The 16,554-nt window shown below is 46.9% G+C and overlaps 2 protein-coding genes across 11 annotated transcripts in view; one reads left to right on the forward strand and one right to left on the reverse strand.

The window, feature by feature from the left end:
- Positions 1-6,045, reverse strand: part of BABAM2 (BRISC and BRCA1 A complex member 2) — a 181,965-nt gene extending 175,920 nt beyond the window's left edge. For 2 of the 5 annotated variants that reach the window (XM_075863464.1, XM_075863461.1), the window contains exons 1-3: positions 5,945-6,045; positions 4,953-5,096; positions 2,788-2,864 (exon numbers count right to left, since the gene is read on the reverse strand). In XM_075863464.1, coding sequence (XP_075719579.1) covers positions 2,788-2,864; positions 4,953-5,080 — 205 coding nt within the window. In that variant the 5' untranslated portion in view covers positions 5,081-5,096; positions 5,945-6,045. Of the gene's footprint in view, positions 1-2,787; positions 2,865-4,952; positions 5,097-5,585; positions 5,686-5,717; positions 5,885-5,944 lie in introns of those variants that run through there. The other 3 variants (XM_075863462.1, XM_075863463.1, XM_075863465.1) reach the window with 3 other exon arrangements.
- A 222-nt stretch (positions 6,046-6,267) lies between these two features.
- Positions 6,268-16,554, forward strand: part of RBKS (ribokinase) — a 54,610-nt gene continuing 44,323 nt past the window's right edge. For 2 of the 6 annotated variants that reach the window (XM_075863466.1, XM_075863472.1), the window contains exons 1-2: positions 6,268-6,348; positions 9,203-9,277. In XM_075863466.1, the coding sequence (XP_075719581.1) occupies positions 6,347-6,348; positions 9,203-9,277 (77 nt within the window). In that variant the 5' untranslated portion in view covers positions 6,268-6,346. Of the gene's footprint in view, positions 6,349-8,450; positions 8,495-9,199; positions 9,278-16,554 lie in introns of all 6 variants that reach the window. The other 4 variants (XM_075863471.1, XM_075863469.1, XM_075863468.1 and 1 more) reach the window with 4 other exon arrangements.

Consider the following 16,554-nt stretch of genomic DNA (forward strand, 5'->3'; position numbering starts at 1 on the left):
GTATGCAGTAAGCGCCCCCTAGTGGTAGCTGCAGGTAGACAGAATTGTATCCTTTTACTATGCGTATACAGGGGATTTGGAGACCTTGATCAGAAAAATAAAGCTCCGACCGCTATAAAGATATAATTAAGAAGTTCATGGTGGCAAAATCCTGAACCTAAAAACGACATGGTGTTGACAAGTGATTTACTTTAAGGGTTAAATTGAAAATTCAGGTTGCTGAGTAAAGGGGTATTTGTAAACCTTTGAATGGCAATTTCTTTAAATAGTTTTTATTAAAAATTATTGTAACTTTATTCTCTATACAGAGCAGCGGTCTCGTTCGCGGTGACCTGACGGGTTCAGCGACAGCGGGTCCTGCGTGGATCCACCTGGGATCTATCACATCTAAATCATGAACTGTCAGAGACCCGCAGGACCCGCTGTCACTGAGCCCGTCAGTCCCGCGGAGCTGACGGAGCAGGATTTAGTGAAAGATACAGCTGCTCTCCTGCCCCTCCTGTCACCGGCACATTTTTCCCCGTCTCGGCTGCGATTTTATGAAATGACTGAAATACGAAAAGAGGTTTTCCTATTTAATGTAAATAAAGCTTCATCTCTGTATAAAGTAAAACTTCTACATCTTTCTAATAGACTTTGGGTAGAATTCATGAAACACTCTGCGATTCATATACCGCCTCGGCCACTTAAAGAAAAAGTGGGCGTGGCTTAGCTGGAGGAACGCGACCACCTTGGCCCGATGAATTTACTATAAATTATGCCAGAAAACTGGAGTAAATTATAGTGCAAATCTGCGCCAGCTCCTGGCTTATTTTGATTTTCTGGTGCACGTCTGTCCAGAAATGCGCCCAATTTATTCAAGGGGTTATTCGGCACTTTTCAAAATTGGCAGCAGGGCAGAGGATGGCATTACATATTAAACTAACAGATACTCACCCCCTGAAGTGCCCCCCTCTCCAGTGCCAGGTCCTTTTCATCGCCACTCGGGTCCCGGAAGCTCCTGAAGCGATCAAGTGCCATTCTCGCTGGCCTCAGTGGTGATTCTGCCCCCTGCAGGAGCTTCCGGGACCGGAGAGAGAGAGAACAGGACCTCAGTGCTGGAGCGGGGGGGCATTTCAGGTGGTGAATACCTGATCATTTACTATTTCATACTATTCTCTTCCTTACTGAAGATTTTTTTTTTAAAGTCCCGGCTAGCCCCTTTAAAGGGGGGGGGGGGCCTCTAGTTCCTCTTACTGCAACAATTTTTAGATTGAAGGCTATGTAAACCTTTGAAAGCGTTTTTTTTTTAATAGATAGGTCAGTGTGTTTTGTGCAACTTTATAATTCGCTTTTGTTAAAAATTATTTTTACTTTTTGAGATACAGCTGCTTTGTATTCTGTATATAGAGCAGCTGTATCGTGCGCTAAGACCTGAATCCGCTGGACTGACGGGCTCAGTGTCGGCGGGTCCTGCGTGTCTCTGACAGTTCATGATTTAGATGTGATAGATCCCAGGTGGATCCTGTGTGAGACACGCAGGACCCGCTGACCCTGAACCTGCCAAACCAGCAGACATGACAGATTCCGGTCTCAGCGTACGATACAGCTGCTCTATATAGAGAATACAAAGCAGCTGTATCTCAAAAAGTAAAAATATATTTTTTTAAAACCTAATTATAAAGTTGCACAAAACACAATGATTTATTTTTTAAACTCATTTTATTCAGTCGTATAAACACAAAAGATTGAGAACAAAATGGGTCCCCGCGCAGCGGGAATACCCAGCAAAGCAAGAACCAGGATGGGGTGTTACAAGGAATCAGAGTTACGGAATTTTATTTAAAAAAAAAAAAAAAAAAAAAAAAAAAAAAAAAAAAAAAAAAAAAATCGCTTTCAAAGGTTTACATAGCCTCATATGAAGTGCCAGTCTTATCAAATTCCTCCATTTGTGTTTCAATTCTTCACCATTTTCAAGATACACATTCAAGATATACTCAGAGACAGCAAACCTGTACATCCCTAGGTCTGCTCTCAGCTGAGAAGTCGACACGATGTATCAGCCTAGACAATGCTCTGTGGTTAAAAAGCCTGGACTTCAGACTGATACATTGTAGCAAACTACCAGAGAGATGTGTGCAGCTGCTGATGAGGTGTTTAGCTCCAGAGAATGGTCTACACTAATACATTGTTACCACTTCTCAGCTGTGAGCAGGACTAGGAATGTACAGGGAATGCGGTCTCTGATTGCAAACAAGTATTCGCATTCACTGACAGCTAACACATGTTTTGAAAGCGGTGAGGAATTCAAATACAAATTCTATTAGAAAGTTGTAGAGATGAAGCTTTATTTACATAAAAGCAAAAAACCTTTTTAGCCTCTGTTCACACACAAACTCAAAAACGTCTGAAAATGCGGAGCTTTTTTCAAGGGAAAACCGCTCCTGATTATCAGAAGTTTTTGTAGCAACTCACATTTTTTACGGCCGTTTTTGGAGCTGTTTTTCTATAGAGTCAATGAAAAACGGCTCCAAAAACATCCCAAGAAGTGACCTGCACTTTTTTTCGCGGGCGTCTACTTACGTGCCGTTTTTTAAAAACAGCCGCATAAAAAACACCCCGTCGGAACAGGACGCCGTATTTCCCATTGAAATCCATGGGCAGATGTTTGGAGGCGTTCTGCTTCCGATTTTTCAGCCGTTTTTCGGGACGTTTAGTGCCCGAAAAACGGCTGAAAACACTCCGTGTGCACAAACCCTCAATGCTGAATCATGAAACTGAAGATGAACATATAAAGCGGACGCTCACATTTCAGGGTCTCCCCGGCATACGGGACGTGGAGTTTGAAGCGATCACAGCTGGGTCCAGGGGTCAGGGAGGTGCAGCTGAAAAGAAAAATTCATTCAGTTACAGTAAAATAACCTGCAGCATTATCTGACATATACAGGTAGACAAAGCAAGCAGAGGAATGACGTATTAAAGAAACAGTGCACTGATTTTTTTACAATTGAATCCCCACCCCCACCCCATTTGCCCTGTGATCTATGGTCCGCAGTGGTGGTCACTTCACATCATATCGTCCATTGTTGAGAACGGAAGATGGCAGCGCCACAAGGTGAAGCAACGAAAGAGGATCTGATAAGAATCCTGCAGTGTGAAACAGGGAAGAACGGCGAGCATTGATCGTCCGCAGAAACGTACCGGCGTCAAGACGTCGTTATCCCGACTCATCTAATGACGCAATATCACATTTCACACTATTCCGGTCTCTGTACAGCGGCCTCCAGCGATCACGTGTCGATAAGTCATCGCTGGAGGGCGGTAAACAGAGACTGGCAGAGGACCAGGGAAATGTTGCCACAGGAGCGCCAAGGGCTGGTGAAGTGAGCGCCGATCAATGAGACACGGTAGGTCGGCGCTCGTTTGCTCCTGTCACCCGGAGCTATGGATGGGGACGAGCGGTTGTTACTCCGATCGCCCGTCCTCACACATTATTATCATGTCCGTCAGCGCGTCTCCCTGGTTACACACCAAGTTGTGCTGCGTACGCTCGTTCATCTGTTGATCGCTGCCTTGTTTACACAGGACAATTATTTTCAACGAGCGTTAGGCTGGATTCAGACGAGCACATTATATCAGTAAAAGGACGGAACGGATTTCAGCCGCAGATCCCGGACTGAACACAGTGCAGGGAGCCGGGCTCCTAGCATCATAGTTATGTACGATGCTAGGAGTCCCTGCCTCGCTGCAGGACAACTGTCCCGTACTGTAATCATGTTTTCAGTATGGGACAGTAGTTCCCCGGAGAGGCAGGGACTCCTAGCGTCCTACATAAGTATGATGCTAGGAGCCCGGCTCCCTGCAGTGTGTTCGGTCCGGGACTTGCGGCCGAAATACGTTCCGTCCTTTTACGGCCCGAACATGCTCGTGTGAACCCAGCCTCTTATGAACACTTGTCTGCTCGATAATCGCCCTGTGTAAAACCCCCTAAAGTCTATAGGTCCGTGCACCACTCGCTCGGCTTTCTGAGGAAAGACGATCAGAAACTAAGTGGAGCACTTCTGCGGCTTCGATGTAGCGATCAGTGGGGGTCTCAGTGCTCAGCCCACCACCCATGAAAAGTTGTTGTTTTTTGCTGGTGCTGCAATTTGCTGTTTTTTTTCATGTACAAATCTGCATAGAAAATCTGCAGCACTTCCGCTTCGTGTGAATTCACTCTTAGGGTAAGCGCACGCTCAAAATTAAAAACGTCTCATTTTAAGGGAAAACAGCTCCTGATTTTCAGCTGTGTTTTTAGCAACTCACGTTTTTCGCTGCGTTTTTCAAGGCCATTATTGGAGCTGTTTTTCTATAGAGCCTATGAAAAACGGCTGCAAAAATGGCTCAAGAAGTGACCTGCACTTCTTTATCGCGAGCATTATTTTACGCGGTCATTTGGAAAAACGGCTGCGTAAAAAACACCCCGTCGGAACAGCACGCCGTATTTCCCATTGAAATCAATCGGCAGATGTTTGGAGGCGTTCTGCTTCCGATATTTCAGCCGTTTTTTCAGGACGTTTACAGCCCGAAAAACAGCTGAAAACACTCCGTGTGCCCAAACCCTTAGCAAAAAACTTCTGAAAACACGGAGTTGTTTTCAAGGGAAACCAGCTCCTGATTTTCAGACGTTTTTTGCAGAGTTTTTTGCGCTGTTTTTCTATAGAGTCAATGAAAAACGGCTCCAAAAACGCCTCAAGAAGTGACCTCCACCTCTTTTTACGGGGCGTCTTTTTACACGCCTTTATTTGAAAATTAGGCGTAAAATAACGCTCAGTCGGAACAGAACGCCGTGTTACCCATTGAAATTAATGGGCAGATGTTGGGAGGCGTTCTGTTTCCAATTTTTCAGCCCGAAAACAGCCCGTGTGAACATACCCTAAGAGCGACAACTATGCAAAGATAGAAGAAATCTGGATATATATATAGTCACCTACCCAGATTTAAGGTCGGTGATCCGCAGGCAACTTGTGGAGTCCAGACCGACTTTTCCATTCTTGACCACGCTGGATATGAACGGGGAGAGTGCGGGGGATATCCGGTTTAACGTGACTTCAGGGGACATTCTGCAGAGTCACAGCCTGGAGGAAGAGCCAAAGAAAATCCTAAATATCATGAAAAACTTCTACATCTATTACAGCAGCGGTCGTCAACCAGTGGCAAAACTACGCTTCCCAGAATGCCCTGACAGCCGTGCCTGCTGGGAGTAGTAGTACTGCAGCAGCTGAAGGATACTGGATCACAGGATTCAGACGTACGGAATAACCAGCATCCTCCCAGCGCTCAGTTAACAGAGAGCTTGTAAAAACCAAACAAAAAATCATTAATGTACCTTCTGTATGAATTCCTCCGTTTTCAAGATCTGTGCTTGCTGTCAAGCAATCGGTCATTATTTATTTCCAGGGGATACAGATCTGCCCTGGTCATGTGACGGCGCACCTCCGCTTTTTATCTTCTGGAAGTAAACAATGACTGTTCCAATTGAATGACAGCAAGCAGAGATCTTGAAAAAGGATGAAAACACTATTTTACCTGCGTTCGTCAGACAATCTCACGGCTACGCACGGTACCTGCAGGCGTCGGACGGTTGCCTCGGTAACGGCCCCATACAGCGCGCAGCATCAGATCAGGACAGAAGCTGCAGAAAATTTGTCGCTACTTTTTTTGGAAGGCCCGGCAGATATAAATATACACATACGCACCGTGATAAATATGGCGCACATATCATGACGCTATTATATCTGACGCTCGCAGTTACATGTTTACACCTTGTAGGCCATTATTCTACATGGTCAAATGACGCAAAAAGTTGTCAATGTATGGGAAAAAAAAGACGCGCTGCGACATATCCCGCCCACAGTGTGAGACATTTCACTGACAGGAACCAGACACCCCGCGGCCTCCAATAATAACAGCACCGGCCACTCACCGCCTGTGCAAGCGTAGCCCTAACAACAGGAAACTCAGGGTCTTCCCGCCAAGACCCCGCTAACCTGTCCTTACTAATGCCTGTCTCGTATAATTGCGCTGAATGAACCTTTACCGTCTTATAAACAATAATAAAGTAATTATTCATCCTAATCTATAATTATTCGTCGTTATCAGTCCGCGCAGGCGCCGCATAGCCGCTCACCACGGAGACTTTTCTATCAGGCACTAGATAGGACAGCCCGAGGAAGTGATTGCGCGTTGCCATGGGTACAGCTTTACGCACAGCGTTTGTATTTCCGCGTTGAAAAAGGCACGTGAGTACTAGAACGTGATATGATTGGATGGTCGATGTCACGAGGTGTTCTCAGCAGCCATCGGTGACCGGGCCAGACGGTGGGTGATGTGAGTGACCGTGGAGGGTGACATGAAGACTGGGGGGGGCTCTGATTGTACCTGCACATCCATCTTGTATATTGAAGCAGTGATCTACAACCTGTGGCTCTCCATTGTTGTCAGACTACGACTCCGAGGACGGAACTTGCTGAGAATTGTAGTTTCACAACAGCTGAAGTGTTACCGCCAGTAAAGAGCCAGGCTTTATAATAATCGGGTTTTATATAAATAAAGTAGTCTAATAAAAAGCTGCAACTTTCGAATATTCTTAGTGTGTCACGTCACTATTTTCAAGATCACTGCTTGCTGTCAGTTTTTGTTTCCATCCAAAGACTGAACGCCATCCTGACCTGAGAGTTTGTTACAATCGTATCCGGTCTGGACAATCCTCCGTCATCTAAATACATCAGCTGCTCAAATCTCTCTGATAGTTTGTTACAATGTATCAGACTGGATAGAGGATATTTTAGACTAGATACAATTGTAGCAAACCCTCAGCAGTGATCAGTTTTAGGTCTGTCAGGGCCTGTTCACATCATATTTATGTTTTAGCGGGTTTGTTTTTTTCCGGAAGGTGCCGCTATTCGTGTCCATAGCGCTTAATCAGCAAAACACTGGTGAAAAGATCGTCGTCCTGACCGTCTTCGGGCTTTTATACCTTTCTTTTTTTCGTAGTAGACTGCGCTTTACCATCCCGCAGGATTTGCGCGTTATACGTTATTTAACATGGGTGACCTATGGCACTTCTGTGTATGTTTATCCTATGGGTCCTGGCTTTTAGATCGTCTTTCATGGCGTTCTGGTCTATGGTGGTGGGTTCTGCGTTCTGCGTTTAACTTTTACATCAGGAACTTTTCCTGGTGTAAATGTGAGAAGTGCTGCAATAAATGTGGTGTGAACGCGCGCTTAGACTACGCCAGGATCTTGTTCGTGGGTTCTGTCAGACCTTTCCGTCAGCGGAACCCGTGAACGGAATCCAAATGGAAACATAGGATTCCGTTTACATGACCCTTGAATTCAATGGTGACGGATCCGGTGCAAATGATTTCCGTTTGTCTCTGTTGTTTTGACGGAATTAAAAGCGCAGTCGTCTACGGTGTTGATTGCGTCAAAACGACGGAACCCTTACGCAACGGTGACAAACGGAAACCATTTGCACCGGATCCGTCACCATTAAAATCAATGGTGATGCAAACGGAAACCTGTGTCCGTTTGGATTCTGTTCACAGGTTCCCCTGGGGGGAAATCTCAGCCGGAACCCATGACCGGAGCCCCGACGCAGATGTGAACGAAGCCGTAGCAAGTTTCTAAATTCCCATTATTTCCTCCCTCTTTTTTGAAAATAATTTTTATACCTGACATTCATTTGACTGCAGTTGTCATAGTGACCCCAGCTCCCGGTGAGAATGGCGTTGGCGCCTGACATCGGTCCGCATTCATGACTGTTGTGGTAAAACGGCATTTTTTTGTCAGCAGAAAAAATATGCATGAAAATTCCTTCCGAATTTCTGAGGCAGATTTAGAAATTCTAGCATATTTTTCAGCGTTTTTTTTTTTTTTTTTTGTTTTTTTTTTAGGCTTTGTAAATTAAAAAAACTGCACCAAAAAACTATTTTTTTTCCCTGAAACCGCTCCAAGTTGGGGCATGAAACTTTTTTTTTTTTTTCCGGCGGGTGGACAAAACTGCTCGGGAAAAAAAAACCGCCTATTGAAATCAATAGAGGGGGATTTGGGGCATTTTTTGGCGTTGATTCTGACATGGTTTTCTTGTTACATCAGCGTCAAAAACCTCCATGGTAACAAGGACTAATGGAGAAGCGGCGCTGCTCTCCTGGTTGTGCCGCTTCCTCTGACAGACTCCATGCTGCCGCTATTCCAAAGTGCCATCGAATAGGCTGTCTTGTATGCAGCACCTGCCACGATGGCACTGACCACACCCCTTTCTTACATCCAAAACCATTTTAATCTCAGAAATTTCCATGAAATCCTCAGCGGACCCCGTTATTCCCAACTCACTTCTCCTGCCATCAGTTTTAAGACAGGAAGTAGCTGTCTGACAACCATCGTTGTCACCCATATCTTATAGAGCTGATTTGTTTCTCTCTCCCAAGGATTCCCCCCTTCCTCTGACAACTCTTCTTGGCAGTGAGTCACGGTGAGATCATCTTCCCACTCCATTCTTCTCAATGTACAGGGATATGCTTGATTGACTTTCTTCCTGTTCTGTATGAAGCAAGATCTGTCCGTGACCAAATGTTTATTTGTCCATCAGGGCGCAGAAACTTCACCTTCATTTATAGTCCATAAAGTTACACACACTGTGAATAAGAAGTTATGTCGGGGAGTGACGTTCAGCGGTGACCTCAGTGAGGGAGGAAGTAGCTAACTTCTCCTCCTACTTGTGTTTCAATAGAGATCAATATAGCTGATAGCCTGAGACGTATCATACACATGTAGCAGTGTTATTATCCACCTCATTCAGCGGCCTAATCTCTATTAATGTGACGCCACGTCTGTTATGTCTGCAACGGGGGAGCGCAGCACAGACTCACCTGCGATTGTAGTAGTAAAGTGGGGGAGGGTACTCAATTGGTTTTATGTGATTATTGCAAAAAATTCTAACACTTTGATATTTTATAATTCCAATATGGTGGACGCACAGAAAAAATAAAAACACCCGTGATATGGCGAGGGACGTCGGTGCAGCATGGCGGGGCCGCAGGCTGCATCTCCGTCCCTCTTGTTTTGCTGGCAGCATCCTGCCTTGATGTGCCGCCGCTGCTGTTGGTGAGAGGTCTGTCCGTGACCTTTGCACCGGCTGCCGGGATGTTTACTGACTATTCATTATAATCTCTATCAGCAGGTCACGCGTCGGCACGATGGATCCGGATAGTCCACAGGTGGTCGTGGTGGGATCCTGCATGACCGACCTTGTCAGGTGAGCGTCCCGCTCCGTATATAAACCCGGCCTGCTTATATTAAAGGGGCATTATAGAATGAATCAAATCTAAAGTATTGGGACACCTCCACATTCCACCTGCTGGAGCTTTTATGACGTCCCATTCTAAATCCATAGACATTAATATGGGGTTGGTTCCCTCTTTGCAGTAAAACATCTTCCACTCTTCTGGGGGCTTTCTACAAGATTTTGGGGGGTCTGTGGGAATTTTTGCCCATTCATCCAGAAGACCTAGTCATGTGACCACGTTCTCTAGAGCTGTACTTGTCTATTCGTGACGCTGTACAGACCGATCTGGGGCGCGGGGGCGGACCTGGGGCGCGGGGGCGGACCTGGGGCGCGGGGGCGGACCTGAGGCGCGGGGGCGGACCTGAGGCGCGGGGGCGGACCTGAGGCGCGGGGGCGGACCTGAGGCGCGGGGGCGGACATGGGGCGGACTGGGCACAGTAGGCTACATTTTTAATAAACATAGAGGTCGTCCACATCCTTTACCACAAATGAGGTTATTTGCTTCCTAAATGCAAAATTAACCCCTTCGTGCACCCAGACGTGTCATTACGTCCGAGTGGTGATGTTTGGAGCGCGCTCACGCGCTGAGCGTGCTCCATGCGCTACGGGTGTCGGCTGTATTTTACAGCGGACACCTGGGACTAACAGCCAAGAGCAGCGATCTCAATGTTCCTGGCTGGTTAATCCCTCCAATGCTGCAATCAATCGCGACCGCTGCATCTGAGGCGTTGAAAAGAGGGGGGCAGCCCCCTCCGACAGGTCGTCACCCCCCCCCCTGCAGTGAGATCGGGGGGTGACGACGGTTGTTATGGCAGCCCAGGGCTGCCTTCACTCTGCCTCTGTTAAGCCCTGCCTGTAAAAATTACAATATACTGCAATATATGTTAGTATTGCAGTATATTGATCTGACGATCGCTGGTTCAAGTCCCCTACGGGGCTAATAAACTGTGTAAAAAGAAGTGGGGAAAAAAAATAAAAATATTAAACGTTCAAAAAAATTATTTTTTTCCCCCTAAAGTAATGTAAAAAGTAAACAAAATTGGTATCGCTGAGTCCGTAAAAGTCTGAACTATTACAATATAGCGTCATTTAATGCGCACGGTGAACGCCGTAAAAAATAAAGATGTAATAAAAAGTTCTACGTACCAAAAAAATGGCACCGATGTAAACTACAGCTCGTCCCGCAAAAAATAAGCCCTCGCATCGCTCAATCGGTGAAAAAATAAAAAAGTTCTGGCTCTCAGGATGCGGCGACACGAAACATTTTTTTTTTTTAACAAAAAGTTTCTCATCAATAAAAGTCGTTAAATATAAAACAACCGTATAAATTTGGTATCACCGTAATCGTATTGAGCCACAGAATAAGGATAAGTTGTCGTTTTTACCGCACGGTAAAAGCTGTAAAAACGAAACCCAAAAACAATTGAGGAATGGCAGTTTTTTCCAACTTCAGTCCGCCAAAATTTTTTTTCAGTTTCCCAGTTCATTACATAGAACTATAAATGGTACCAATAAAAACGACAGCCGGTCCCACAGAAAATAAGCCCTCGCACCGCTCCACTGGCGGAAAGATAAAAAAGCTATGGCTCTTGGAATGCGGGGAGTGAAAAACAAATATTAAACATTTTAATATGGCTTCGTCCCGAAAGGGTTAAGCAACTTTTTAAATCGTCTTCAATAACATTTTCTACCATTTTGCTTTTGTGGACACTCACCTGGCTGGTGCGCTGCAAATTCGGACGTGAATCCGACCGCAGACACGGCTGACATCATCTGCTCTCCCCCTCGGCCCCGCGCACACGACCGTATATTTCATCAGTAATTACGGACCCATTCATTTCTATTGGCCACGGACACCGTTCTGTATATTTACGGATGGGCGTCCGTGCTTAAAAAATGATAGAACCCGTCCTGTTCTTGTCAGTAATTACGGCACAGACTCTCCCATAGAAGTCTATGGGAGCTTCCGTAAATACGGGCGGCTACTGATGGGCATCCATATACTGTCCGTATTTACGGAAGCATTGCTAGGCAATATGTGGATGACATCATTTGCAATTTCCCTCTTTTTGTAAGGACCGTATTTTGGGACACCCTTCCGTATATACAGATGAAATACTGATGCCTACTGATCCGTATTTACTGACCGTATTTCGGGATAGATGAAAATACTGTCGTGGGCACGGGGCCTAAGTATTGGGCTGTCCACGTAAAGCCATTATTAGATCAAAATGGTTTTCCAATGGATAAATGTTAATGCCGGACCATAAGGTCCTTTTACACGGGCCAATTATTGGGCAACCGCTCATTCACAGAAGGCTCGTTACCGATAATTGTCCTGTGTAAACAAGGCCGCGGTCAGCTGATGAACGAGCAATCGCTCAATCATCGTATCGTTTTCGGCAGCGCATCTTGGTGTGTAAACAGAGAGACGCGCTGCCGACATGATGATAATGTATGGGGACGAGCGATCGGAGCAAACGAGCGCCGATCGACAAGCGGTCTCGTTGATCGGCGCTCGTTTACGCGGCCCAGGACGGGCGGTGTAATCGAGCACCTTTAGTTTCACGTCCCACAGATCGAGACGTTAATGGAGCGGCAGTTCAGCGCGCGCACACCGGTACCCCATACAACTTGGGGGATACTGAAACAGCCGAGTGAGAGGATTGGCTGACATCCATATCCAATGATTAGTGATAGAAGATATGCGCCGCGTCGCTTAGCGATCAATAGTGATGCTCCCGTCCACTTTGCAGGGGTCACTTGAGGTCGGAAGCCCTCCAATAATGTTACGGCATACCCTAGTGATGTGGCATAACGTTCTAAGATGGGAGTGCCCCTTTAAGGCTATTATGGAGGTGCCCCCTTATCTATTACTCTATAAACATACTGATGAAGCAGAGCACAGAGCGCGTGATCAGTGTTTGTCCTTCTCGCCATGTGTATTAGTTTAAGAACCCGGCAGGCACGAGGTCACTCCGGAGCGTTGTTTGTGGTCGCGGTCACCACGGCGATAGACTATGAGGTCATGAGCTGGATATTAGTTCGTTCTCCGCCAGATAAGTGAATACCGGAGGGCAGGATCAGGAACAGTGGAATAAGTGGAATAAGCCTTTAAATCAGATCCAGCAGCATGGAAAGATCTCGCCGTACGCCAATATAAGTGATAACATTTGCGGGAGAGGCTCAATATATCCAGCGAACGCCCGTCAGACTGGGGGGGGGGCAGCGGACCTCGGCTGAAAAACAATCCCGTTACTGGAATGTTGTTTATACCTGATCTTATTAAAGGGGTTGTCTGGTTTTTACATATTGTGGCCCCCCCTACCCAAAAGATGTAGAAAACGCTCTATGTCCATGGTGGGACTGTTGGCTGTAACAAATAGGGGTCCTCTGAGCCCCAAGAAAGAAAAACAAAATGCAAAACTCTAAAGAAATTAAAAAATCGGTTTCTTAAAGCAAATCACCCGGTGAACACGTCCTCTGCAGCCGGCACGTCACTCTTTACGACAATCTTATATTACACCTTCAGTTGGAACATTATTATTGCCATGTAAAGGGGGTCTCCGCTTTGGACAATCCCTGCTTGTTAGACGTCTCACTTGACCATAAGCTGATCACAAAGTTTCCTCCTGCTGAGACCCCCAGTGATCAGCTGTGATCTGTGGAGAAATCTGGCAGTAAGTGTACAGTTTCCCTGCAGCGCCACCACAGGAGAAATTAAGTATTACACAGTGTCCATTCATATCAATGTGTTGTCTGTGTAAGGGCCTGTTCACATCAGCGCTGCCCTTCGTTGAGGGGTTTTGACGGAGGTTTCTGTCGGGTTAACCCCTCAACGGAAAGGCAAACTGAAACCTTCGCTTACGTTTTCCTCATCATTGAGATCAATGGTGACTGATCCGGTGCTATTGGTTTCCGTTTGTCACCGTTGTGACAGGGTTCCGGCGTTTTTGACGGAATCAACACCGTAGTCGACTATAGTATTGATTCTGTCAAAACGACGGAACCCTTACACAACTGAGACAAACGGAAACCATTTGCACCGGATCCGTCACCATTGAAATCAATGGGGATGCAAACGGGAACCTATGGTTTCCATCTGGGTCAGTCAGGACTCTATTTCGATGGAACGAAGCCTAAAGATAAAAGCAAGAAAGCTGAAAAAATAAAAATTGATCCGTTAAATGCGGAATATAAAGCACCACAAACTGATCACGAATGGAAAGAAAGGAGTCAGTTTTTTTGGTGGATCTGGTAAACTGATCCATCAAAAACAAACGTATTTTACCTTCCGTTGCATTTCAGTCAGTCTGTCAGTTTTTTTTTTTATTGCAACGGATCCGCTAAAACGGATGCCACAACACAGATGTGAACGAAGGAACGAAGCCTAATACAGGATCTTACGGATACAGGTCCTCCAGAAACGCTCTGTGACCGCTCTCCACTCTGACTGACTAAGAGATGAGGATCCTGAACATTGGACCCCCCCCCCCCTCTAGTACCAGAATTCCCCAATAGGGTGTATAGAAATCGGTTTTCTAAACCGTACAGCCCCTTTAGAGTCCGCTCACACTGAGTTTTTTTTACACGTTTTTTGACACGGAAACCGCGTCGGAAAATGTGCCAAAAAACGGCCGAAAATACCTCCCATTGATTTCAATGGGAGACGGAGGCGGGGTTTTTTTTTTCCGCGAGAAGAAAAACCATCTCGTGGGAAAAAGAAGCGACATGTCCTATCTTCGGGAGTTTACGTCTCTGACCCCCCCCCCCCCCCCATTGACGTCAATGGGAGGCAGAGACGGCGTAGTTTGCAGCATTTTTGCACGCGACGCGCAAAACACCGCGAAAAACGCGGCAAACGGCGTGCAGGCAGATCAGAATCTGCCTCCAAATTCAAAACGGAATTTTGAGGCAGAATTGTTATGGCAGGAAGGAGGTGAAGGGAACAAGTGAGCCCTAATCTACCCACCGCCCTGTCCCTGCCTACTTGCAACGACCCGCCCTAGGCGACGGGGTACAACTTGGCGGCGGTCCCTACGCTGACTAAGTGCAAGGGGATACAAACAGGGAACAAGCAAGGGAAGGGGCAGTAGCCCACGGAACACCGTGAGGAAACGGTGTGGTGAACGAGCCAGTCAGGATCAGGATGTAGTGGAGTATACAAACGCAGAGCACGGAGCAGGAAGCAAGCCAGGGGCAGAGCGAAGCAGGATAAGCGGGAACTGAAGCAAGGCAGAAGCAGGCTGGAGCAAGGCAGCAGTGGGGACAGTAAACCAAGAAGAATCACAAGCAATGAGGAAGAGAAAACGGCAGGTATAATGGACAGGGAGCGGAGCTAACTCCGACTGACCAGGCCGCGATAGGTTCTCCCACTCCTGAGCCTGCCACCCTGATTGGTGGGAGCTGGTGTCAGTCTAAGAGGTCTGGCCTCAGGTGTCGACTGATTAATCCTGGGAGTATCCACAGACGTAGTGCCTGGCAGATCCTTTACAGTACTCCCCCTTTTATGAGGGGCCACCGGACCCTTACTAAGAGGACCCGGTTTAGTGGGGAAGAGAAGGTGGAAACTCCTGACCAATACCCCAGCGTGAACATCTCGAGCAGGTACCCAAGTCCTCTCCTCCGGCCCGTATCCTCTCCAATGGACCAGGTACTGGAGGGAGCCCTGGATCATCCTACTGTCCACAATCTTGGCCACCTCGAATTCCACCCCCTCAGGGGTGAGAACGGGAACAGGAGGTTTCCTCGAGGGGGACCAGGACGGGGAGCAGCGTTTAAGGAGGGAGGCATGAAAGACGTCGTGTATGCGAAAGGATGGGGGCAGCTCCAGACGGAAGGATACAGGGTTGAGGACTTCAATGACCTTATAAGGCCCAATAAATCGGGGAGCAAACTTCCTGGACGGGACCTTAAGGCGCAAGTTCCTAGACGACAACCACACCAGATCCCCCACGACAAACCGGGGGTTAGCAGAACGTCTTCTATCAGCCTGAATCTTTTGTACGCTCTGGGACGCTTCTAGGTTCTTCTGAACCTGGGCCCAGACTGTGCACAGTTCCCGATGAACGACCTCTACCTCGGGATTATTGGAACAACCAGGAGAAACGGAGGAGAACCTTGGATTAAACCCGAAATTACAGAAAAACGGGGAGACCCCTGACGAGTTACTGACCCGGTTATTCAGGGAAAATTCGGCGAGGGGAAGTAATGAGACCCAATCAAATTGACAGTCAGAGATGAAACACCTTAAATATTGTTCCAGGGATTGATTAGTCCTTTCCGTTTGGCCATTAGTTTCGGGATGGAAGGCGGAGGAGAAGGACAGATCAATCTCCAACTTTTTACAAAAAGCTCTCCAAAATAAGGAAACAAATTGTACCCCTCTGTCAGAAACGATATTGACTGGGGCCCCATGGAGACGCAAAATGTGTTTAACAAACAAAGAAGCTAACGTCTTGGCGTTAGGTAGTTTCTTAAGGGGCACAAAGTGGCACATCTTGCTGAAGCGGTCTACTACCACCCACACCACCGACTTGCCCTGAGATGGAGGCAAATCGGTGATAAAATCCATGGAGATATGGGTCCAAGGTCTCTGGGGAATGGGCAAAGAACGTAGTAAGCCCGCAGGTCGGGACCTAGGGGTCTTGGACCTAGCACAAACCTCACAAGCGGTGACGTAAGCCCTAACGTCTTTAGGCAACCCAGGCCACCAATAGTTTCTGGTAATGAGGTGTTTGGTACCCAAGATGCCAGGATGACCAGATAGTGCGGAGTCATGGTTTTCCCTGAGTACCCTTAGCCGGTATTGCAGGGCGACAAACAGCTTGTCCCCAGGGAGGTTCCCGGGAGCTGAACCTTGATCAGCCGCAATGTCAGAGGCTAAATCAGAATCAGTGGCAGAAACGATTATACCAGGGGGTAAAATACAAGCAGGATCCTCCTCAGAAGGAGGATTGGCCATGAAACTACGTGACAGTGCATCAGCCTTAATATTTTTGGACCCAGCCCTATAGGTAACCAAGAAGTTAAATCTGGTAAAGAATAGCGCCCATCGAGCTTGTCTAGGATTAAGCCTCCGGGCAGATTCTAGGAAAACCAGATTCTTGTGGTCAGTAAGGACTGTTACCTGGTGTCTGGCCCCCTCCAGGAAGTGACGCCACTCTTCAAAAGCCCATTTAATGGCTAAAAGTTTGCGGTTGCCAATATCATAGTTACTCTCCGTGGGCGAAAACTTCCTACAGAAG

The sequence above is a fragment of the Rhinoderma darwinii genome, chromosome 4, assembly GCF_050947455.1.
Source record: "Rhinoderma darwinii isolate aRhiDar2 chromosome 4, aRhiDar2.hap1, whole genome shotgun sequence".
NCBI classification, from domain to species: Eukaryota; Metazoa; Chordata; class Amphibia; order Anura; family Rhinodermatidae; genus Rhinoderma; species Rhinoderma darwinii.